Here is a 26,334-nt window from a genome sequence, read left to right as displayed (position 1 = left end):
TCTTGTATTTCATCACTTTGTGAATGCTATATACTTATTAATGACCAAAATGTTTCAAAGTTACTTTTATTTGTATTCTTCATATATTTTTTAAATTAAATTATATATTTCTGACGTATTCTCTTTTTATTAAAATTTATTAAATTTAAATATTATAAAACAATTCATATTATAAAAGATAAAAGTAATATTTAATTTAATTTAGTTGAAATTAATAAATTGGAAACATTTGTTACGTTTAATTGATAAAGTTAGTTACAAGAAGTGATATTATACCTACATTTTCATGTATAAATATTTTCTTTTTTTCTAGCTTACGAAGAGAAATAGTGGTCATGAATTTATCGACCAATTTAATGAAAATAAATAATTAAGTCATAACACTAACATGATATTAATATTAGAAGAATGTGTGAGTAATCTGTTTGTAATGTGAAACTTCATTTACAATTCAAATTTAATTTATTACATAATAATAAGTACATATGAACATCCTGCAAATTAATTTAGTTGAGAATATCATCTAATTAAATTTACAATTAATAACTGCCAACAATCCATTTTCATTTTATAATTGAAAGTCAGTATATCAGTTGCTTATTCATTTGTTTATAAAAAAAATTCTAGACAATATAAAATTCAAAATCAGGATATGAGATAAAGATATCTAAAAGACGTCTTATAAATATCTTTTTTTTCAAGAACTGTCTAAAAGACGTCTTATATATGTTCCGATTTTAAATCTTGGAATTGCGTTGCCTGGGAATCTTCGCGACACGAAAAAGAATAAATATTTTAAACGGCGCATTGAAACGTCTTCATTGAATTCGAAGATAGAATCGGCAATTCCTGGACTACAATTAAAAGTACAAATAACTGTTAAATATTCCATTTATACATCGTTATATGTTTGGAGAATGTTTCATTAGATAAGTTATAATTTCTGCAAGTTATAATTATAACTTTGCATCGCAAAGTTATAATTTTCTTAGAAATTTTCTAGAAGTTTGAAGGTAGGCTCTAAATTAATTTTTTAACAAAATTATATCATTCGAATAAGATATATTCGATAAGACATCAAATTTATCCAAAAATTGCAATAATCTAACACACAAAAAAACAATATCCGGATACTAGATAACACGTGTTAAAATTCTTAATTTTCCATCTCAGCGATATTAATCAAAATTAACTAAAGTATTTTACAAAGTTTCTTGATAGCGTAACCTTTAAACTTCATAGTTTAGCTGCACAGTTTAGTTGCAAACGTTTGATCCGTGCCACTAATTATAAGTGTTAAAGAGCAGGTTTCTGCCAGATAACGAGCAGGCAGTTTTAGCTGAGGTCAAATCACATTTGATAGCTTCCTTTGACGTAGACAGAATCTTTTAGTAAGTCGGATTTCCGTTTTCTGTGATCCTCGACTATTCTCTCGCTCCGAATTTTCCATGATTAAAAAAATGAATTACGCATTATACCAATTACAGTGACTTGATTTATTACAAAAATACGATATTTTATTAAAACTAAACTACATTAACTCTATTTTTTCAAAAATAAATTCTACATCAAATTCACAGTTTCTCTTTTAAAGTTTCCTCAGAAGCTATCATATAAAATATTTTTCATTTTTCATATTAGTATTAAATATATCAATTAAGTCTTATAAATCAATTTTATATTAAAATAAAATTGTAGTTATAACTTAGTATATAGTAAATAAAATATTTTTGCAAGTATTAATTTTATTATTAAAATAACTTTCAATTTTTTAATTATTTTGCTAAATGATTAAATTACCTTAGAGTAATTTACAAAATGAATTTTAAAATCGCATTTCTCAATGTTTGATAATTACTGAATATAGATTATATCAGTGTTGTTCAAATGATTCATATCAACTGTTTTTTTACAATACAATGGTAATTCCAAATATAATCAAAATTAAATAAGAATATGTGGCAGTATAATTTTAGCTTAAAAAAATTATTAAAATAATCTATAATATCTTAAAAATTATGTAAGTTAAAATGAGGTAATGTAATAAATATTAATGTTTCATTTAGTTATTCTAAATAAACATTGCTCTATTTTTAAATACAACAGAAAAGAAATTTTTGAAATGTTTATAATCTATTTAAGAAAATTTGGGCATCACTGATTTACAAAATAATTACAAGAGAAGACGTCATGGATTCCATTACATTACGAGACTTCAAGACTTCAAGCTTAACGTAGATTCTTATGAGAAAATTCCGCCTCAGTTACTGTGACGTGATGCACACTGTCAATCTACGTCAAAGAAAAATCCGTTTCTTTTGACCGAAAATCAGAATGTAGCATTGATAATTCTACGATCCAAGGAATTATTTTACTGTGAGATTGACTTCCAGACGTTGAGAGATTTGCGCGTTTACTACGATTAAACTGTTGTCCTGAAACGTGAAGAAATATTGTTTTTTATAGAAATCAGCTTAAGAAAATTACATTTTGCAAATCACATGTACAAGATAATTTCAAACTAAATCATATTTCAAATCATAGAGCCGCCTTTAATTAATTTTTGAAATTTAAAGAATAAATGTTCTATTTAAAACATTTCTTTCTAACATTTCTTTTTAATTCAATAAATAAATTCCTAAATTTTTTCAAATACGATTATTACAATTTGATTAAAAACAAATTTAACTTTAACTTGATAACATAGCTTTAATTATAAAACAAAAGATGAAGTAATCTCTATTTGACTTTAGATAAGTTCTATTCATGGGAGACATTAAGATTAGGAATAACGAAAGATAAAAAGCGACAGAACAAAAACTATTACATCAATAGTATTTACAAGCTGGATGTAATCTTGAGAATTCTAATACATTGTCATTTCCTTTCACCTTTTCCTGCGTTGGAATTTTCTCGCTCTGTAAAGTGAGATACAAAAGAGAAATTTGTTTCATATTTGTTTACTTGACAGGTAAAAAATATAAACAGCATTAAAGCTTGATACTACATTAGCAAATATTGCTACATAATTGCTTGCACATCGGAAACGTTCAATGTAAAGTATGCTGGGGAACTTATTGTCTTCCTTACGGAAGTAAACAGGAGCGAAATTAAAGTACTAAGAAATAAAAGTAATTATTCTCTATACAACATTATTCTTTGTACAATATTAATATATCGGAATGTAGCTCCTAAATACCTCGAGAAAGTACGCATTCAATTTTTTCATCTCTTTGTTCTTGTATTCTGTAACACAAAGTGGAACTATATAAGATTGGAGAATAGATAAATCGGATCGGCGCTAACTTTTGAGGCCTTTCTCAATTACTACTTACTCGACAGGTCGATCTGGTGGCGGAGTATTTTTACCCCGACAGCACAGTCTCATCAACCCAATAGGTCTCGTTTCTTCCTCTTCCATCTCGATCACTGTGACACAAAGACAACAAACGTATTGGGAATAGCGCTTTTATTCAAATTCTATTAGGTGTTGGAATTAATTCGTAGCGTTTGTAATGAAAGAATGTTATTTATTTCACATGAGCATTAAAAAATACATTAATGAAAGTACTTCCCATCACTTGTAAAACGCTACGAATTAATTCCAACACCTAATACAACAAAGCTAAATTTTGCACAAATCAAATTTTCTACAAAATTTAAGAAAAAAAATTTTTTTTAAATATAAGTTTTTAAGGAACAAACATAAAAAATGATAAATATCTTTCTGTCCTTCGTATTTTACGTAAGAACGAGATAATTTAATGTTTTGAAAATTAATACGCAATTTACGGGGAAGATTTTATCATTAATATGTAAGGCACAGCCTTCCACAACTCGAGCATGCGTTTTATGTTATAAAATCTGTTTCCCTTCTTCCTCTGATTAGATTTCTGACTTACAGAGGCGATCACAGTATCATAGTATGGTACCGTGATTTGCCTCTTAAGGTCAAAAACCTAAAGAGGGGAAGAAGGAAGAGAGATTTCATAACGTAAAAGTTGGAGGACTCTAAAAGTTGGACGTAAATTCTTTATGTTGATGTTCAAGAAAGAATTCAATTTACTATGCTAGTGTAATAACGTCGCTCGAATACGATTATCTACTCCAGTGATCCGATAGATGTGACAGTATTACGGGAAAGAAATACCTATTTTCAAACGGGAATACTAAGAACTTCTATTGTTATTATTAACGCTTTTAAATAATGAATCAAATTGTTTTGTAATAAGTAAGCAAAATACTTTTTTTAAAATTGACGCTGCTAAAGCTTAAAATATATATATATAATTAATAATTATTGTATAAAGATATTTTGAGTTCAAGCAGTATAAAGATTTTAAATAAAAATTTTTTTTACATTGCAGAATGTAATTTTGTGATATCATTATTTATTTAACGATATTACAAGAATTACTTAGATTAGAACTGGATGATTCTTGAATAAGAATATAAAAATATGTACATATTACTTGGGTCTTAATCTTTTTATGTTTACGTGACATGTTGCCTATTGTATTTTTTTTTTAAATTATACTAATTCTATAAATAAAATATCAATCTTTTAATAAAAAATTTAATTAACGATTAATGTCAACGTTTGACTATATTATGATTATTGAAAATGAAAAACTGTCAATTATTTTCAAAGGTTTCAAAAAAATAATTTATCGTAATGAACAATGCTTTTCATAATAACTGAATTTATTATACATTAACAAAACTAAAACATCACTTAAATTAGTGCTGAAAAGGATCGTGTAAATTCAAAGTTACGTATCTTTGCAAAAAATGGTCGGAGAATGTTTTAAAGTTTGAAATCTCCATCTTCGAAGGAGGAGCATGCACTCTTAGTAATGAATAGCATTGGTTGATCGGTGATATTAAAAGAAGGTTTTTTTAATAAGAATACGTTATCGGCTTATATTCCGTAATCCGACATTATGGATTTCCACAGAACTGTTAAACTGCAGCCATCCAATACATTAATAGGAATTATAACAAATAATATACTGCACTTGTCTTTACATAATACTAAATGTAATAATATCGCACAATAATATGAAATTTACTAAAAATTATTCTATAAATAAAAAATATTTTGATAGAGGGAATAAGCGTTTATAAATACGCATCGAATAAAACAATAGTTGCTTGCCTTTTAAAAGTTATCATATATTTTTTTAAATTATAAAGAATTTTAATTTGTCGAGTTATACTTCAGCATTTTAGATCGCATTGCAAATGTAAATAACTTACAAATATTAATTACAAATATTCAACAAGTGTCAGACCAGAGTTTTTTAATCAATATTCTACGGTACACCGATATGCTCCAAGTGTAGCGAAAATTTTAGAGAAATAAAAAGAAAAACACACAAAAAATTAAGAAATAAACAAGTAAACAAGCGAATGAAATAAAAAATGTAAAAATAAAAATGTAAAAATTACCTAAATTATATTATATTTACTTTTATTTTAATCAAATCGAGCTTTGCAATCATCATTGCAATAAAATTATTTTTAAAATAATAAAATATTAACGATAAAACTTTAAAACTTCATTTTTTATTTTTAAGTGTCATGTTAAAGATATCTGATAATAAATCTATATTGAATGCTAATGCATGTGAACTAATGATTACCTCAATAAGTTTGGCTCATTATATGTACAATGTGCCACGAATTGAAAAAAATTGAAAAACTAAATTAGATTATTTATGCTATTTTTCTCGATTACCCCGAAGCAGAATCTGTACTTCTTTTTTCTGCGGATTTTTATTTGATGGAATGTTCTAATGGAAATGTCTTCGACAGATAATAATGCGAAGTCAATTTTTAAAAAGTTCAACATGATTCTCATTAGAGAAAAAATTGTCTGCTATTTGAATGTTTTTGTCGCTTGTTTTAGTATAAAATGTACACTTTCAACAAATATTCGTTTTAAAAATGAATTTTTGTACTTACCCGAAGTTATTCGCTGAGGTTGACCGCCGCTAAGGGTCGACTGTCTTCTAGTCTGCAAGTCGCCTCCTCTTAGAGAAAGATAAACGGCAATGGTTTTATCCAAAGCGAGTCTTACCTAAGCAAATGAAATATATAAAATTCTTATATCTCTTCTCTTTTTCTCTTTCTTTATAAGAACATAAATTAATGCTTTAATTAAAAAATTACTAATTTATGTTATTATACAGAGAGAGAGGAGATTTTTTCATAAAAAATACTTTTATTTTTCTTTATAATGCTAAGATAACAAAAATAATACGGGCAGAATGCCTTGGATCGTTTGTGTTCTCTGCTTATCATATTATTTTTAATTTTTAATTAAATCTAGATTTTTTCAATTAATTTTTTTTATTTTATTATAAAAACTTAGTGAATAAATAAGAGCATAACTTTCAGTTGTTGTTATATATTCTATTCTTTTAGAAAATTAAATTGATAAATAAATTAACAAAGTTTTAAAGAAAATGACCCCTATTTAATTATTAAATTTATATTAAATAAATTTTAGAAAAGATAATATCTATAAAATTATAAGTTCATAACAAATTATTAACTGATATAATAATATTATCTATAAAAATAAGTGGAAAATAATCTTGTAACAGTTACTCAAATATGACTAGTAAATTCTACAATTAATAAGATTAATCATAAAATAATATTAACTTCAATTATGACTGAGATAATGTTTCTAAATGAAATTTACTCACTTCGCCATTAAGAAAACAATAAAGCATTGCGATGAAAAGGCCCTGAAACGATTGCAGAAAATGAGTGGAGTAGGACCACACAGCGAACTTGCTTACGTTATCCAACGGTGCTTCGATCATGAAGAGCACGTTAGTAATACCTAATAACGGTAAAAGTACCACGGCTGCCCTCACGGCTTTCCTAAGTACAATAAAAAATTATTTTGATATTTTTATAACTGCATGTTTTACACGAATACTTGTGCTTGCTATCGACGTTTTTCGCAAAGTCATTTATAATGTAATCATCAGAAATATATTTATTGAGCTATTGAGAGATATATTAAAATCATTATTTAAACTTTGTAATATAACCTTTATTATTTTATTAATAAAAAATATTGTTTTAATAAATTATTGAATAAATAAATAATGTTATATAAATTATTTATTTATTCAATAATTTATTAACTTTTTAAATTAATATTTTAATTTTGTATAATAATTTCCCAAATATTCCAAGATATTTTACAAATATAAATTGTTAAAAATTAACACTTAGAACACTCAAGTATTTCGTTCGAATTAAGAAATTAATTAAGTTTTCGATTTAAATAAAATCGAATTCGATTTCAAATGAATGCTATTTCAGACTGATTGAAATAAAACATAGATCTTTAAAAATATATCATTCAAAACAATTATACAATTCTAAGGCAGCATAAAAAAAAATGACTGAAAGTGCACATGTGGATATAATAGATCAAATAGACGGATATTATAAAAGATACGTAAAGCAAAACTGACATTGTTTTACGTCAGATTATGACATTAGATTATTGTCAACATTTGCATGACATTGGTCGACAGCAATCGTCAGTGTTTAAATTAGAATTACTTTCGCACACTTGTCAGCTGTCAATTATGTTTTTTTTTAACGAAACTGATAAACTGGTTAACAGTTGTATACATAGATTTTTGTGCACAAAGACCAAACATGAAAAATTCAATTAAAATTGAATAAATAAGCGAAAAAGAATCAAAAACATGCAAAATATCACGCAGAAAAATTTTAAAATTTTTTATGATGTAAATTTTTATATTTCTAAAGTAAATAAAATAGAGAATATTTTGTTGGTTTAAAGTAATCGATTAATTTTTTAAGTTTTTTTTGTGAGAAATTAGAAATTTCTAAGTTTGAAAATGAGACTAAAATTCTGAACCTATTTGCTTCTTTGGAGAAATCTAATTTGTTTATTTGTGTACTTACAGAACTTGTTCAATTTCGCTTGTATGACTTTGCCGTAACTTAATCACGAGCACTCTTATAATATTCAGCAAGAATAAAAAGTTGAGCTGAAAGAAAATAATGAGAAGAAATAAGCTAAAACTTATTAAAAATTTTTAATTGATTATTAGATATAATGTAAACTTTATTTTTCTATGGATAAATAATCGCCTGATAGCATGTTTCTTTCAAGGAATGAATATATGTTATAATTATATTAAACAATAAAAAAATTGTTAATACACAAATAGTTGCAATTATCTATGAATTCATAACTCTACGAACGTTTTTATATATCTACATAATTATCACACATATTATAGAATCACACTTTAAATTTTAAATTACATTATATATATAATGTAATTTAATATATATATATATATATATATATATATATATATATAATATAATTTAAACGAATGTGATTGGTTTTTTTTTCTTTTACCGATTATTAAAAATTCATTCTGGTTTGCTCACCAATATCACTGCGAATCTAGGTCCTTCGAGGATCCAAAAGTAAGACGATAAATTGTACCCCGACCAACATCTAGGAAATCTAATATTTCAAAATTCATAATATTTAATATATTTATAAATACAAACGACTTTTGCTTTGGGTCTTCTTCAATAAATCACTGAATGTAAACTTTGTGCTTATGTTTTAATGATTGTAATATATTATTAATATTTTGCAATTGTATGTCCATATTGTGTCAAACGTTAATGTTCAAATAAATAAAAGTTATAAAAACGTCTTAGTATTTAAGCAAATAATCCGCAACTTACTTTGATTTCGGATGATAATAAAATGCCATAACAATGACCCAAGCCGAGGTCATCAGCACTGGACATCCCCATCCAACGAATCGATACATGCGATAATAAGACGTCTCTTGAAAAACCGTCACTGTAAAATTACAATCGAAATGCGAAATTACGTGACAATCATTAAATTGAAATTTGAATTAAAATATTTTTTTAAAGCTAATTAATTTGTCAATGATAGAAAAAAGTCAGATTATATTAAATAGTCTTTTGTGTAGGATAAGAATTAATTTAAAATATGTATTAGACGCGTGTGGCAATATTTATTGTGATTATTGTGTAGTGTACTTATAGTGAACAAAATAAAATACACATTTCAAATATTTTCACATTTATGTAAATAACTCGTCAGTCAAAATTTCTTACCCGATTTATTGTTATGCCAGGATTAACGAGTTGTTTACTACTTTATAATTACGATTACACAAAAATTCTAGAAATACTCGCTTTCTACGATTCTAGTGACATTAACGTGGCTTTCATGCGATACGTATGTAAAACATGTCACATTCCCGAGTACATACCAGTCACCATGTTGTGCAGAAACAGACCCTCTATGAACATCCACATAAACATCGCAGTCTTGACGTATTCCAGTAGTACGTAACTAGCCTCACACAATACCGGCTGTAAAAGAGGTAAAAAGTGCATCACGTTTTATGGATTTACATGTAAATGTAAATAATGCAAAGGTTCAAAGGTTTTCTCTATAAGTGAAAAAAGTGACGTTTGAACACTTGACATTTGAATTTATAATAAGAGATTTATATAATCCAAATTTCTATAAAATTTAGCATTTCTAACTCGTTTTTGAGCTTCGCGGAGAATCGTTTTATTTGCATTGAAATGTGGATTTTACTAAAATTGCTCTCATCTCGTAATTATATTAAGGAATAATACGGGGATAAAAATAAAAAAAAAATAGAATCGCAAAAATAAATAATAACATTAAATCTCTGTGAAAAAGAATAAGGAAATAATCTCTCGCCTTGTGCTCCAGTTATAAAAGTAAAAGAATCCCATTGTGTCTTACAGTATTTCCTATTCCTCGTTGTATGCCGTGCGGCTTCCTACGATAAATCGCGATGTCTATGTACAACATTAATCTGATCAGCACCTGTACGACCATGGCGACAAAGAGATTCTTGTGAATTCTGGTCCTCGTGTTTCGCAACGATCTAGAAAATTAGACGCAAAGACCGTTTAGCATTAATTTTAGCCGTTTAACTACTTCAGATGTAAATTTATGCAAAGTGACAGCGGTTCTACAAGGATGGCTATACGCCGGACGTAATTTTGCGCAATTATTTTTTATTAAATCAATGACTTCTAAAAGTAATTATTAATTAAATATTAGGTATATAATACACAAATATGTAACTGTATGGTCCCATACAGCACAGAAGATTGAAATAATATTGCTGCAATGTTGCAATATTACAGATTGCAATGTAACATTGCAGAGGTACTACAGAAATGTAAATTAACAATATGCCTGCAAAATGTCAATAATATGCTTGTAATATTTCACAAATATTGCAAAACTGTAATTCTTTAATTGTTACAATAATAATAATATAAAAATATAAGTTTTTACAATATTTATGTAATACAGTCTTTTAATTTAACAGCCATTTTTATGATATAATAATTAATATAATTCATTTTATATTTAAATAAAAAATTTATTGATCTATTATTTGACGGTCATTTCATTAGCTAAGTTTTATATTTATTTTAAATATGAAAGATTGTATAATATCGAATTTGTCGCAAAACTTTGTCGCAAATTCTCTAATAGGATTATGTAATGTTGAAAATCGAATTGAAAATCAAGTTACTTTTTAATTGCAAACTTTAAAGGAACTGTTTAACAACTGTTTCACTTGAACCAAGTTTCTTCACACAAATAAAATACGCGAAATCACTTTTTGAAATTTTTTACTCACCTAAATCGACAGAAAATCACCAGAGAAGCAAGTAAAGCCACCAGAGATATACTGAGACCGACAAATTCAAGGGTGCGCGTCTTCTCAGCTATTTCCATTTTCATCTGGAAAAAGAGAACAAAGCAGTCGATTGTAATGAAACTTTATACTTCGATGTAATGAAAACATATTTGCGATGTATTTCTTCACAGGGAAAACTCACAAAAATTTTTTTGTAAAACGTGCGACTTACATTACATATTTATACAAATAGATATAAAAAAAACTTTTCTAATTTTTTTTAACTATAATTCTTAACAATACAGGAAGAATAATTTGTCAATTATTTTACATAGCAAATAAATATATTTTTTTATTTGTCAAATTTCCTTTAATTAATCGGTCAATATTTTTAATTTTATTAATTAATAACTAATTCATATCATTTTTCAAACATCTATAAATCTATTTATAATGAAATTTTGAAATATTTGATAATATTTAATTATCAATATTTATAATGTCTATAGCGTACGTTTATATAAAGAAAAATAAAGTTTATCACAATTTTTTCCCAGTATTTATGAAAGTTATTTCAAAAGACGAAAAAATCAATAATATCAATCCCAGATGCGAATAAATGATCGACAGTTAGAATAAATACACAAAGGTATAAAATCAAAATATTGTAAATAAAATATAGAGCATATACGTGAAGATAGATACTCTAAGATATAAATAACATGATCCGCGAAAATATTCATTTAGAAAGAACAATAACAAAATAGTTGCATAAAAACACGTATTTCAAATAAAAAGAAAAAAATTGGGTAAGTAAGAGATCGGGGAGAGAAGCGAGAGATTAAAAAGCAAATTAACGAGATGTGTAGCCGCAATTTTTATCATCGTAGCATCCACAAAGATTATAATATGTCCGAACAATACGCAGAAACAAAACATAGGAATATCTATTGTAAGATAAAAAAAAACAATAAACATGTTAAAAATGTTTTGCTGCCTCAATTTTGTACAGTAATATTTATTTAAAATTTTGTGGCACCAACTTCATATAAATTTGATTTATTTCAATTTTTGATCTATTACGTTAAAACGTTAAATAAAACATCAGTTATACTATAAAGTCTATTTTACAACGTGTACTCTTTGTTTCCTGTCTCTTGCTTTTTCCCCTTTGCAACCGTTTTATCGACAATTGCATTTGTTGCTACGTGTTTCTTGTTTCTTCCAAAGTTCGTTAACTTTTATCTCGAGCAACATAAAACCGAATAAGAAGCAAAAAGACAAGATGTAAAAAATAGCAAAAAGCAAGAAATAGAAAACAAAAAGCACATAGTAGAATAACTATTAAACGGCTTTAAAACAAAAGTGGAATATAGAAATATCTAAAATGAAGAAAATAATAGATGCGTTAGGAGTGTTTTACTACTTCAGTTTTGTACGTAATGTTTTTGTATGTAAATGTTTGATTTGTTTTACCTTTTGATTTGTCACGTTAAAATATTAAATGAAACGTCAGTCACACTATAAAGCTTTCAAATATAAAAAATAAATTTAATTATAATCTTAGTTAATTCTTAAAAATTATATTAAATAATAATTAAGAAGATCATGTTTACAATTAAATAAATAAAAGTTTTTTTGTGTTTAAGGAAAAAAATTATTTTTATAAAATATTCAATTTTATTTACATTTTAATAAATAAAATAAATTGTTAACAATTTTAAAATTTGAATTAATCAATTATGATTAAAGCATGAATTTTTATTTGTCCTATATATCAAAATCAATTAAGAATAATTAACTGTCATGTCCTCCTATTTAAAAATTATTACTTATTATTATTTTAATTATTATTTTTTAATCTTTTAATATTCGAAATTGAAAAAAAACTTGTTGCTTTTTCAAATTTCTGCGCATGTCATGTTTTCGAAGTTTCTTACGTTTAATTTGTAATTTAATTGGAAAAAACTAACTTTTTAGAGATATAACATATAATTTTTATAAATGTAATTTATACATATAATAATTTATACATATAATTATATATATATAACTATTTTTAACTTGATTTAGACTATTTAGATTTGTACATTGCAATTCTTCAAATGCACATCATCGTCATTTTTGACAGATATCAAAACATTCAAAACATGAAATTTACCTCGCCCTCGACATTATTATTGTAGACTCTGTAATGAAGCTTCAGCATTTCTGGCGTTAAGCAGGTAGTGTAATTCGCCCAGCCAATGAACGATTCCTCGTTCATGCTTGTGCCGTTCTGTGCCTCCCACCGTCCATTGTAGCCGCATTTCTTCTCTACGTATTCTGGAAAAATATACAAGATTCAAGAGGATATGAAAATGACATCGCTAGAAATATGTCAGTTGCATCTTCATTTGATCTACATTTTTATTAGGCCGTTATTTCTCTTACTACTTTTACTAGATTATAATAATATTAAACAATCGTGCGTTTAAATATGCAATAATGTATAAATTATCAAAAAAATAAGCTGATGTTATTTGCTGTTACAAGATATCAAAAATTATCGGTCAATTTTTTGAATTTATAAACTCAATTACAGAACATATTTCTAATACTTTAGAACATGTTTCCCTATTTCTTCAATAAGAACATATCTTTATAGAGACGTTTCTCTTTGAAAAAAAATAATTAATAATGCAAAAAAGAATTTTATCACTCATGATAAAACGTATTTTTAACAGATTCATATGCGATAAAAATATTACGACATACGATTTACTTTGATTTTACGCTGAAAGTATGATGTCTCATCTTCTATACATAATAGAATCTGATCATATTTTATCTGATAATCTTTCTGATGAGTTAAATATAACGAAATTCTCTTACACGTTGAATTAAAAATCAAGTTTTTACTCAAGAAATTAAATTTTCATATTGAAGAACGTGCTGTAATGTGGATGGAAAGAATGATGCATTCAATGGATATTCCATGATTAAAGGAAACAGGAAGAAGACGACATCATGTAGTCCACTTTTATCTTAAAGATTTCTCTAAAGCTTGGAAAATTGAAGGGTGGTCCATCCATCAAGGGGGCTGCGCTTTCCACACTATTCAACATATGTTGCATATATATAATATAGTACAAGAAACGAATAATGGTGCTATTTGAGAATCCTTTGCCAATGACTAAACACTTCTGAGTGCATCCGTTACGAACGCTATTCATCTAAGATTTTACCTTGTGCCATAAAATTTAAAAGAGTCTCTTTCATATATTTTTATATAGATTTATATAGATTTATATATTACCGTAAAAATTTTCAAGGCAATTGGATCTTAAAATCGAAAAAATACTAATTAAATACAAGTATTTATACAAGTATACATATAATGGTTTCTTTCCACCTTTTATTATTCTGTCTTTTTAAAAGAAAAAATAATGATAAAAATGTTAATAATAGACGTTATGAGATATCTAATAAATAAAAAATTGTGCGCCTTAAATTTCTCGATCTTTAAATTAACCGTTAAGGGAAATGTTTAATAATGGCATATCTTAATTTCAGATAATTTATTTTCAGATAAATTACTTATTTTTTAAAATAAATAATAAATTATATTTATACTTGTAACACTTTCTGTATTAATTAATTTTAATATAAAACGAATTTAATTTAAAAACATTTTTTTCGAGTAACTTTTAGTATGCACGATTAATTGATTTCTTTTCTTGGAAATACCAGGAGCAGGAAATAATTAATTATAATATTTGTAATTTTTTTTTAATACATAACCTTACGAATATTTTCAAAATATGTTAAAGTATATGTAAAAATTTAATAATTTTTATATTGTAAAATAAATTACCCAGTTAATCCATTGTATAATAAAGAACCAAAAAATTATGTGTACTAATGATTAATTATGAAATGTTTAATTTGTGCAAATTCTGTCTTTCTTTCTCTCTTAACTATTAATACATAATTTGTGCGACGTAAAGTTCCGTTTAAACATTAATTGTTGTTAAAAGTAAAAACATTTAATATATACAATCTATTGCATAAAGATAGATTTTCTTGCAGTTTCTGTTACTGTAATTTTACAATTATTAATAATTTTTCAAAAATAAAATATTTCTATTCGTGAAACCATCGATTATTTTTCATAAATGACGAATAAAAGTATTTTAATTTATTATATGTATATATAGATACAAATGCCTTTCGTTATTTCAGAAATTTGAAGTGTGCTGAAGGTCATAATTTTTACCTTCTTGCTCTGCTTAGTTTCTTAAAGACGATGTACGACAATGAAACATCTATAACGAATTCATTCATTTGCACTACACTAAATTAGTACATACTAAAAATTGCTATGTATGAAATTAGCAAAGTTAAATGTAAAAGTATATAAATATTTTGAACAAGTAAATACTCAATAATAATATCATGTTATTTAACACAATACATTATTTTATTGTCAAAGATTATTATATTATGCTATTATATTTAGATAAGTTATTTTTTAAAAAAGTTAATGTTATAAAGAAAAGGTAATAATATATCAATATTTAAAAAATTCATTTCACGACGCATTTGCAGTTCGCGACGCTATTGAATCCGATCAAAGTGTTTCAGGGAAGACATGTCGAGAGGACAAAATCTCTCTGCATTTTTATTACGCGTCACTGCTTCGAAGATTTTTATTACGCGTCATTGCTTGAATACTTCTGTTCAGTCATATTCAATACTAAATATTTCGAATAAAAATCGAGAATTTATTTTCAATGAATAATTACTTTCATCTTGATGTAAATTTTCGATAAAACAAACTGTTGAAAATTCTCGAAGTATTTTCGACCAATTATATAATGTGCGAAGGCTTTCGAGAAATTTCTTGTCTTAAATTCTCAAAGAATTGCATTGTTTTGGACATGTGCGTCTGCAGCATCTCTCTCATTACTGCATTATCGCCCTTAAAAATTTATTTTATCCACTAGAAAACGTGATTGCATTGTAGTGAAAAACGTGACTTTAAATTAATTTACTTGAAATTAATAACACTGGCAATAAGATCTACGGTACATAATATTGCAACGACGGTAAAATTCTTTAAATATGTAGAATATACGATCATGTAATTTCTTCCCTAAGCAGAAACATAAAAAGTAAAAGATTTCTTCAAATTAATTCAATTTTTAAATTTATTAACGTATCATGCACTGAAAGAAAAATGTTTAGTATTATACTTAAGTATTATACTTAAGTACTTTAGTATTATACTATTTACTATAATGATAATAATTGTATGTATAGTTATGTCAACAAATATATACAATTGGCAACCCTAAAAAGACTGTAACTATAGTGACTATAAATATATATAGTAATTGCAATGAATTTTAATAATAACTATATATAATTGTAATTCTTTCAGTTATTAATTATATATATTTGTTAATGGAACTATATAATTCTTATTACTAACGTTATTACAGTAATTATTATAATTATGATAACATATAATAATAGTCACAAATTCCAAAAATATTTCTTTCAATGTGCGTGCTTTGGTTTTCAATTTCAACAATTTTATAGTATATTTTATCTGTAAATCAATTAAAAGATTGTTTAGTTTAATTTTCACAAATAATATAATTAATTTGGGATTAAATTGCAAAATAGAAATAAAATATAGAATATATGATTTTATTTATGGCATTTTTATTTTTATATAAAATATTGTTGTGTAATAAATTTAGTAATATCATTTCCAACATAATTTCAAAATTATGATTAAAATTTGTCCGTCTGTGAAATATTTGTGGAAACATGTTGCTGTTTAAACTCGCTTTGTTCCTATTAAAAAGGAAGTATTGTTGTGACGTATTCTTATCCACAATTTTTTCTACGAAATTTCCAAACAATATACAATATATACTTCTATAATTAAATCTGTAAATTATGATACATATGAACAACTAGATAGTGCAAACTCATGTAATTTTTTAAACATAAGTACTTACATTATTTTTGAAAATAAGCTAATTTGTTAATGATTTATTAAAAAATTATCTAATTTTCTGTCTAATTCTTTTTAATTAACATCCACTGATAATATCCAATATTAATATCTGATATTTGGTATGGAAAAATAATATATATATATATAAATTTTTAAATGTGTAAAAAATTAATTTTTAACATATAAATAATCAAATAATATAAAAAAAATGTATGTTTTTTATAAGAAATTAATCTCCAATTAATAAAATAATTAGAAAATATTTAAAAAATCACGCACATAATTAAAGATAAAATTTTGTCTCATATTTACTTATTTACTTTTTATTGTGTCCAGATTAAATAATTCTTTATTTTACAATTTACACATTGTTTTAAAAATGCACAATTAAAATGTTAATAAATGTGTAGAAACATGAAAGGTAAAAAAAATGAAAAATAATAAAAATTAAAAAGGATTGAAACATTAGAAATATTTTCAGCTTTATATTATATTACTAAAATATACATCAGTTTTTCTAATATCAATAAAATTTTATTTTCTAATAACTTTTTAAAACAAAAGTAATAATTTTTTCACATTTATTTTTCGAATAATTTTAACAAAATATGTGTACAAGCAAAAAGATTTATATGAATACTTTTCATGTTTGTAAAAGACTGATCTTATGACCCAAAAAAAATAGTTTTATATTAGTTTTATAAGTGCATTTTAATAAATGCGTAGAAATGTGAAAGGTAAAAAAGTGAAAAATAATAAAAATTAAAAAGGATTGAAACATCAGAAATATTTTCAGCTTTATATTATATTACTAAAATATACGTCAGTTTTTCTAATATCTATTTTCACAAAACATGTGTGCAAGGAAAAAGATTTTTAAAAATATTTTTCACATATTTTTACTCGCTGAGAAATCAATTTCAATAAATACATAGAAATCGAATAAAGGGCAAAAAGGAAAAAAGAGTTCAAATCAGAATCTATTTTATATTCCAAATATTAAGTTTTTTATACTAATATCCATTTTTCTCTTCTTCTAAAAAAAAAAGTGAAATTTAGAAATTACGATCTAAATATATCTCTGATTAATTCATCTTTAAAATTCGCTAATTACAGAAATTTTTATTCGATTTTAACAATTTCTTTTATTATACTAATAACTTGAAAAATGACAGAAACTCATTTAACGGACATTAAAATCACAATAAAGGAATATCTACATATAGCTATTCACAATCCATTGTCAACTCAAACAATGTCAATGTTAAATTATTAGGAAGATTGAAATCAACATTGAAATCAAGCTTCATTTACTTACTAGTCGTATCAAATCCATCCACGAAGGGGCATCGCTGCTTTGCCGTAATAGAGGCTATCGTTGGCGGCCAACAGAGTAATGAGTCCCATACCGGATTACACCAGAGCTCTAAAAAATATAAAAAGAGCAGCGCAAAGGAGTCGATAATACTGCAACTAATTTTACATGTATAAATCAGCAAATAGATCTCACAGAAAGAATTTCTAACAAATTAGGTTTTAAAAAAGCAATGAATTTTATAAAATATGTTTAATCAAATAATATTTAAAAAATGTTTCTCAACAATTTTTGATAAAGAATATTGCACTGTTTATCTATTAACTCATTTTTTGTTATAATTATTCTGATGAAAAAAATCTTATAATATCTCATAACATTTTTATAAAAATTCTTCATATTTTAAATTTATAAAAATTGCTGGAAAATATCTGACTCTTCTTCAGATTTCATACATTATATTTTCTCTTTTTTTTCAGAAATTATAAAATAAAACATATTAGAATATTTCAAAATTTATACAGAAAAATTAAAAAAAAGACTTCCTCAACATTTTTGAAAAGTGTCTCAATTGGTATAATAATTTTTGTTATTTTCTAGAAAATAGAAATCTCAAAAAATCGAATGAATTCTAAAATTTATGAAATTTTAAAAAATTATATAAAAATTTTTTGGTAAAACAATAACAAAAATTTATGATATAAAAGTAAAATGAGCATTATCTACTGCGCCGACTTCCATTAAACCATTTCACTTTTATATCGAATTTATCGAAAGTCTAGATTACTTTTATTTTATAAAAAATTATGTCTTATACGCAATCTTCATATCGAGTAATTTTTTAAGAATTTAGTTAAATTCATATGTATGAAAGAACATTTTGCAAAATGTTCTATCATGCATCATGTAAATTCAACTTATTAAAGTTTTATGAAATTATTCCGATTTGCGAGAAATGTATTGGTTATAATTCTAAATTTGATTAAAATAATTAATAAGATAATTTGTTTCTTATAAACAATTTTCTTTATTTATGTGCATACGAAAATAAATCAGTGAAAATGTTTTAGTGAAAGAACACTTGAAAAGATAAATATAGTGACAAATGAAAAATATATTCTCTCTCTCTACTTGCTTTAAATGTGAATATAAACGCGAAAAATGACAAAATCATTAAGGAGCATACCTCCGTAGGGCGCCACGAAATGTTTGTATTGATTATTACAAAATTCACGAGTGTTATTGCCGTTGACATTTAAGCTGTCCATTTTTTTTTTAACAGGATTCCCATTTTTTGCTCGGTGTCTCTACGCTTTTGTTCCAGTGCTTGCCACGCAGTCAACAGAAGTGTGCAGCGCCCTGTAAATAAGCTCTCCTATTTCCTGTTTTCTTTTCCTTCTACTTAGAGCATAAAGAGCTTCCGCTTTCTTTTTAAATAAATGAGAAAGATTCTGAAGTAAATTGTGAATTACATTCTCTTTTTGTTACGGAAAGAATACGTTTCCTATAGTTTGGATTCATATCACATTTCTTTTGAACAATTATAGAAGTGCAAAAAATTGCTTCATTCATCTTATTCATGTAAAAAATGCAGAATGAACTCAGCGTTAAAACGAGATGATAAGAATATTATCAATACATATATACTCTTTTAAATAAAAAAAAAAACAAAATATAATATAATATTCAACTGAAGCAATATATACTATGCTAAATCTATGATTCTCTCCAGTTTCTGTATTGACGTTTATTACCTTTATTATCCATAAAATTAATTGTTTTAATTAAATATTCAACTTATAATAATAGTATTAAAAATTATAGACGCATAAATCTTATATATTGTAATATATATATTATGTAGAAACAGGGAATAGAAGTAATGCCGTTATATACTTTTATTATTACTTTTTATAATAACGATAATATTTGATAATAATATTGTGAATGTTTGCTGTGTTTAATCTAATAGCTAAGTATTTAATGAAATTTGATTCCAAAATTGAGTGTTTTTTTTATTTGTATTTTATACCAGAAATAACGATTATTAATGTATTTTTTTAAGGTACTAAATTTATTTTTCATGTTGAACATAAAAGAGTCAATTCGTGCCGATATTCATGGTCTTATTAAGCTTTCACGTGAAAGAGGTCAAGCTAAGAATCAACACGTTTTCTGATGTAGCAATTTAAAAAATTTAGGGACTGTTTAAAAAAAATGGTAATTTTATTACTTCAAGAAAAAAATAAGCTCCTAGAATAACCCACACTGTATAGTCAGTCAATTAGTACATAAACATATAGATTTAAAAGTTTATACTTATCATAAATTACATTTTCTGTTGTCTAAACTCATAAACATAATTTAATATGAAATTTCTACAAAACTGTGTAAAATTAAATTAATAAGATTAACACATACTTACAATTAATAATAACATATTATTTATATAAAACATCTTTTAACATAAAATAATAATAAATATATATGTAAAATGTATCATTAAATATTACTATTGCTACAAAATTTTTGAAAAAAATTAATTAGTAAATATATATTAAGATTCCGCGACTAATTTATAATTCTGATGATTTTAGTTAAATTTTGTCGTTGTTTAAATTTGTATAATCTATTGGCTTTTTACTTAAAAAATTCAGTGAAATTGTATCTAATTACAATTTGAATGAACAAAATTCACGTTCATTTTACACAAAATTCACATTCGAGATTTCTCATTGAAATGGAACAATCGATTGTGAGCAGGCTAAGACCGCTAAAATAGGACTATATATTTTAGGATCAGAATATTTTAGTATATGATCGTTTATTCAAATGAAAAAAGAGCCTCCATAAACTGTGAAAAATTAGAAAATTTTATTTTATAATAAAAATTGATCAATGTGGATATATATATACGTATCAATTATATTATATTATTGTATATTTATATGATCAATATTATTTCAACCTTAATAACAATATTGGCTATTCTCTCTCTCTCTCTCTCTCTGTCTTTCTATATATATATATAAAATATTATACATATACAAAGTAATTATATTAATGCCAGAAAAATGCATCATTCTCACTACTGTTGACGTATATTGATTATATGATCTGCAATCGACTTTACAATATAACATTATCAAATATAATGTGATACACATAAATAGATGAATAGCTAAAACAAAATATATAGCATTAGATTATGCTTTCTACATAAAAATGCACATATGAAATCAATTTGTATCATATTTATTTAGTCAAGTCAATCAGAATATCAATCAACAAGTTCATCACTTTACAAATATTATTCGTAATCCTGTTTATTTAACATCCGTATAAAGCCGATAGCAAAACTATTGCATATTCAATTATTATTAGCATAAAAAATTCTACATATATCTATTGTAACTTAAACTCCTTTTCGTTAATAAATATAATAAAAAATATAATATTCGTAAATAATAATACTTTAACCTATTTAAAAAAAAAAACGTATTACAGAAGCAACATATTAGTTATAGATATACATACTTCATTTAATAATATGTTTAAATTGTGGATAGTTATATTAACATAATTGTAATAGTTTCTACAGTCTAGGTAATTATTCGATATATACTTATTAATAGCTTCAAAAATCTTGTTTTATGTAATTCTTAGTTTTCACGTAGATGAGTTTAATATAAGCATAATATAAAGACTGTTTTTAGAATAATTTTCGACATTAAATCCGAATCAATAGCTATCGAAATGTTTCCATCAAGTTCGATTTCTGAGATATAAGAAAAGACATGTTTTCCAATATATAAAGTAAAGTTTTATTAAAATTAGAAAACAAATCTGAAATATTAAAGTTTAATTTTTATTCTTTATATGACTTTGGAGAGGTTTCACGTATTAAAATTGTCACAGAATGCATAACATAGCACGTACAAAATGCATAGCATAGCATAGTCTGGACCAATAAGCATATTACGTAAATCAATGTGGCGAGTTTATTCTGGATGTTTATTAATCTAGACGCTATATTATACTATATTTATACATTTTGTTTAGAACAGCCCTTAATCATCTAGTACGTTTTGATTTGTCTCAATATCCTTAATAACGGTTCTCAATTATTTAAAATCTTGATGGAAACGTTCACCTTATTCATCACTAATTGCACTCACATTATTCGGAAAGGAATACTATATCTTAAAAATCTATATGCTAAATTTTAAAATTGATTGAGTGCTATATGTTAAAAATCTATGTAGTGGAATTTTTTTAAATGTCAGATTCAAACTCTCAGCGCTCCAAAATATGTTTAAAAAACTTTCCCTTTCTTACACTAAAAATTATTACCAAAATTTGTAAACTAATATTATTGTCAATGTAGAAAAAAATATATAACATTAAAATAAACCAAAAAGAATAATATATAATATTTAATAAACAATATTGTGTTGGACATTTCTTAATAAAAATTTCTTATTTATCCATATATAAAAAGTCCGCGTAATCGATAAAAAAATAACAATTATTAAATCATAATTATAGTTTAAAATAATTAATGATTAAATGACATAATCACGTTATTAATTTTTTGGGTTTATTTTATCATGATTTAATTAACCATAATTCAATCATAATGCATAATATTAAAAATCTTACCAGTATCTCTTTTTCCGTTCGTTTCACCGTTAATAGTTCAAACTTAGATTAATCAGCCTCGCTAAACTCTCTTTCATTCTTTGAACAATATGGACAAATTTTTGAACTTACATTAATGTCGTAACATAAAATGTATAGAATGATAATTTAAAGAAATAATTTTTAATCCAATTTTAATTTCTTTAGTAAAAAGGTTGAAGTTATTCAAAAGTTAACACTATTTTTTGACAAAATTAATTTAAAATACGTACTATATCAAATTCTATTGAAAATTATGTTATTTATGCCAAAGATGAGTTAATTCCAAAAAATGCGAATGTGATTTCAATTACGATTAGAATCCGAACTTGAAAATTATAGGAGCGATCGAGAGATCAGGCAAAACGTCATGTAATAACTGTTTCGATCGGAATAAGGGTTCTCTCGCGAGTTCTCAAAGATAAGAAGATACCCGAACGTTTCAAGAGACGCGTGCCGACTGTTTCGTACTTGTGAAATATATTCTGCGACAACTCGAACCACAGCGCAGCCTCCCATCATTGGTCCAGCCGTTTACCAATCCCGTATTACTACCCCTATCGCTTGCTTCTTTCGAGATTTTTATCAGAAAGTATATAACTGCTCTCAAGACATTATGTCTTCAAATTAACTCTAGACTCGATTTACTCTTATATCATGAGAAAAGATTTCTTTCCTTTTTGCTTTTAATGACATAATCTGTAATGATGGATCATTAAGAAAGTTTTAAATATAATATCAATCAGTTATGAAAAAATTAAAAATAATTATTCTGACAAATGTTTCTGACAAATTGCTGACCATAACATTTTTTTTAAGGAAAAATTATATTATTGCTATTATATTGATAATTCAAATCTAATAATCGTAAAAACGTTGCCGTATATTATATAATACTTTACTTTATTCATATATTTTTCATATCATTTTCTGGTATTATTTATTACTCAATATTGCAATTAATTTATAAGGGAAGAATTATATTGAATAGTTGGTATAAGATAAAGATTATTTAAAATATCAGGCAAAATATTAGGTCGCTTCTCTGATGAAGTAAACTGCAATGTTCATGAAACGTTGGCATTCTAAGAATTGATTTGGACGTAGATAACCCGCGAAACGCATAATTTCTGTATAGAAAGTGCCCGTGGAAGCCTCAAAAATATTATTGTTCAAAATATTTATTAAGTCCACCATGTGAGAGCTGGGATCTCTTCACATGGAGAATAGAAGCAATGTTATTTGTAAGGTATTGTGTACATTTTGTTGTAACTGTTATTTTCACTACACGGGACGGAATTGACTGCACCAACTAGTCATGTTATTAAACTCGAATATTGTTTCTAGTTTATCAATATAAACAGTATCTATTATTCTTTTAGTTATGGACTTAAAATTCTTTTTTAAAGCTGCTCGTATCATATGTTGTTTTTTGTTGTGTATTATTTGGATAAAATAACGATGTAACAAATGGTATAAGAGAATCTTTAGATAGGGATACAAATAAGGATAAAAAATCAAATATCAGCGAGTGCTGTAAAAAAGCCTCAGTTTTTAAAGAAAACAATGCAATGAAACAAGGCAATGAAAAGACTAATTGCATCATTTGCAGAAAAAATTTAAATGAAAACTAGATTTAATGCAATGAATGGGAAGGTTGAGTTCATGAAAATTTTATCAACTTTGAAGGACTTGGTTTCTTTTATAAATATAAAGTTTATATATCCAAAATAAAAAAATTAATGTATTATAATTCAAAATTTATAATTAATAAAGATATTTTCAAAAATATTTCTATCCAATACTATCCTCCAATTTATAAAAATAAAATATAATGACATTTAAAAATATAAAAATCTTAATTATTTTAATTTTTAGAAAAATATGAATAAAAAAATATTTGAGATAAAAATAATGTTTCAGGCGTTTGATACTACTCGGCTTTTTCTTATATTAATTTTGCACTTTATCGAAATTATATATGAATCTAAAATATAAATGAAATATAATAAATAATCTAAATATAAATAAATCTAAAATATAAATGAAATTAGAATCCTTCAGTATGCAAAAATATAAAATTCAATGATTCAGGCATCAATAGAATTTTTTATCTTACGCTGTTAAATTTCTTTAAATTGTTCGCGTTTGATCAAATTGAATGGCTTTTCGCCAGAGAACAACAAGAGAGTAACAAAACAAAGTAAGAGCTTTCAAGATATATCTTTAAATCACGAGAAATTGCAGGACTATCGTGGCATACGTAATAAGGATTTCATTGTAACGATATATTTATACTCGTACAACCTATGGCATGCATTTACTTCTGCTTATGCAACGTCATTCGTGTGTAACAAAATATCGCCTCGAGGACTGTGCTCCCTTTTCACGTAAAGAAAGGAAGTTCAATGGATGTGACGGTCTATAAATATCTATTGAGCGAAATAAGAATTATATTATACAGGATAATTTTCAGGATAATTTTCTAATTCAAAAAAAAGAAATACTTCATAAAAAATTCGAGATTATTTAAATTGTCGCAATGATCGTATATATCTCTATGGCAACAACTCTTTCATTAGATTTAATCAATTGTTAATAAAAAACTTGGTTTCTTTTCTCTACATGTATGAAACGTTTGGTTACATAATGGTGGGTTTCCAATAATTAAAGTTAAACTTTTCAATAATTGATTTTTTTTACGTCCAAACAAAGGGACAAAAAACTTCACAAAAATCTCTCCAAAAACAATACGTATAGTCCCACAAGATGAACGCGGCGATCATTCTATATTTCTCGTAAATAAAAGCCATACAGGATAGAATAAAAAGAACAACATATAAAATTTCTTATCCATGTTTTAATGAAATGATTTTTTTAAAACGACCGAATAACTCCAAGATGTGAAAATAAATAAAATATACTTTTTAAATATTTTGAGAATATATCAAGTTTTGAGAGTTTAACAAAAAGTTCGATGACATTCCGTTCGTGTTTACTTGACAAAAAGTTTGACAACGCTCCGTTTACATTCGACAAAATAGTTCTCTTACCGAAGGATTCTCCATACTTTTAACACTTTTCCAACATTTTGTGATGTCTCTTCTTTACGTTCGTTATCTCTATTTTTGTCTTTTACAGATTTTGCTTACACTTTTTATCTACTCTCCCTTTACATTAGATTTATTCTCAAAGTAACGTTTTATTGATGCTCGTTTTACATTTTATTTTTACCTTTGTAACATAAAAGAGCAATATGGTAAATGGAGTCGGATTCACAACACTCAAGAAACTAAAACAGAAAATGATTACTCTTCTTCTTGTGCTCGAAGAAAGTTATTTTTTTCTTAAATAGTGTGTTATCAACGCGATATAAAAGACACATGGAAATTTTAATATTTCTGTGAGAAGCTACAGAATAAATCTGGAATCGTTGTCAAAAAAAAAACAAATTCAATTTTTCTTAAATTTGCATGCAATGTATTTTTCACAAATACTCTCGTAAATAGGGAAACTATTAACTACACTATACATACATAAATGATATATACATAATATAAATCATA

At 25.3% G+C, this 26,334-nt stretch overlaps 1 protein-coding gene across 6 annotated transcripts; it reads right to left on the bottom strand.

Annotated features, from left to right (window-relative positions):
- Positions 1-443: 443 nt before the first annotated feature.
- On the bottom strand, positions 444-24,477 carry Pdfr (Pigment-dispersing factor receptor). Of its 6 annotated transcripts, none has more exons than XM_011066505.2 (16): positions 22,751-24,476; positions 19,275-19,447; positions 18,092-18,199; positions 12,922-13,085; positions 10,761-10,864; positions 9,845-9,989; positions 9,336-9,438; positions 8,773-8,893; positions 8,464-8,542; positions 7,966-8,051; positions 6,717-6,897; positions 5,968-6,082; positions 3,336-3,429; positions 3,200-3,264; positions 2,843-2,918; positions 2,297-2,435 (listed from the first exon to the last, which is right to left on the bottom strand). In XM_011066505.2, exons 2-15 carry the CDS (start codon positions 19,354-19,356, stop codon positions 2,878-2,880), a joined length of 1,488 nt encoding a protein of 495 aa, XP_011064807.1. In that variant the 5' UTR covers positions 19,357-19,447; positions 22,751-24,476; the 3' UTR covers positions 2,297-2,435; positions 2,843-2,877. The 6 variants fall into 6 exon arrangements, with proteins under 6 accessions (XP_011064805.1, XP_087263726.1, XP_011064807.1 ...); XM_087407599.1 differs by having other exon boundaries at positions 3,200-3,246; positions 22,751-24,473; XM_011066503.2 differs by lacking the exon at positions 2,843-2,918 and having other exon boundaries at positions 444-2,435; positions 22,751-24,477.
- Between the last annotated feature and the right edge of the window lie 1,857 nt (positions 24,478-26,334).

Source organism: Acromyrmex echinatior, chromosome 7 (assembly GCF_024713525.1).
Source record: "Acromyrmex echinatior isolate Ae372 chromosome 7, ASM2471352v2, whole genome shotgun sequence".
In the NCBI taxonomy this organism is placed as follows: domain Eukaryota; kingdom Metazoa; phylum Arthropoda; class Insecta; order Hymenoptera; family Formicidae; genus Acromyrmex; species Acromyrmex echinatior.
This window is presented reverse-complemented; position numbering and strand designations above follow the sequence as displayed.

Coding starts and splice junctions, on each gene's coding strand:
- Pdfr (XM_011066503.2), bottom strand. CDS start 19,356: ATGGACAGCTTAAATGTCAACGGCAATAACACTCGTGAATTTTGTAAT. Junction 13,086..18,091: donor GGATGGATTTGATACGACTA/GTAAGTAAATGA, acceptor ATATTTTTCCAG/AATACGTAGAGAAGAAATGC. Junction 9,439..9,844: donor AACGAGGAATAGGAAATACT/GTAAGACACAAT, acceptor CCTCTTTTACAG/CCGGTATTGTGTGAGGCTAG.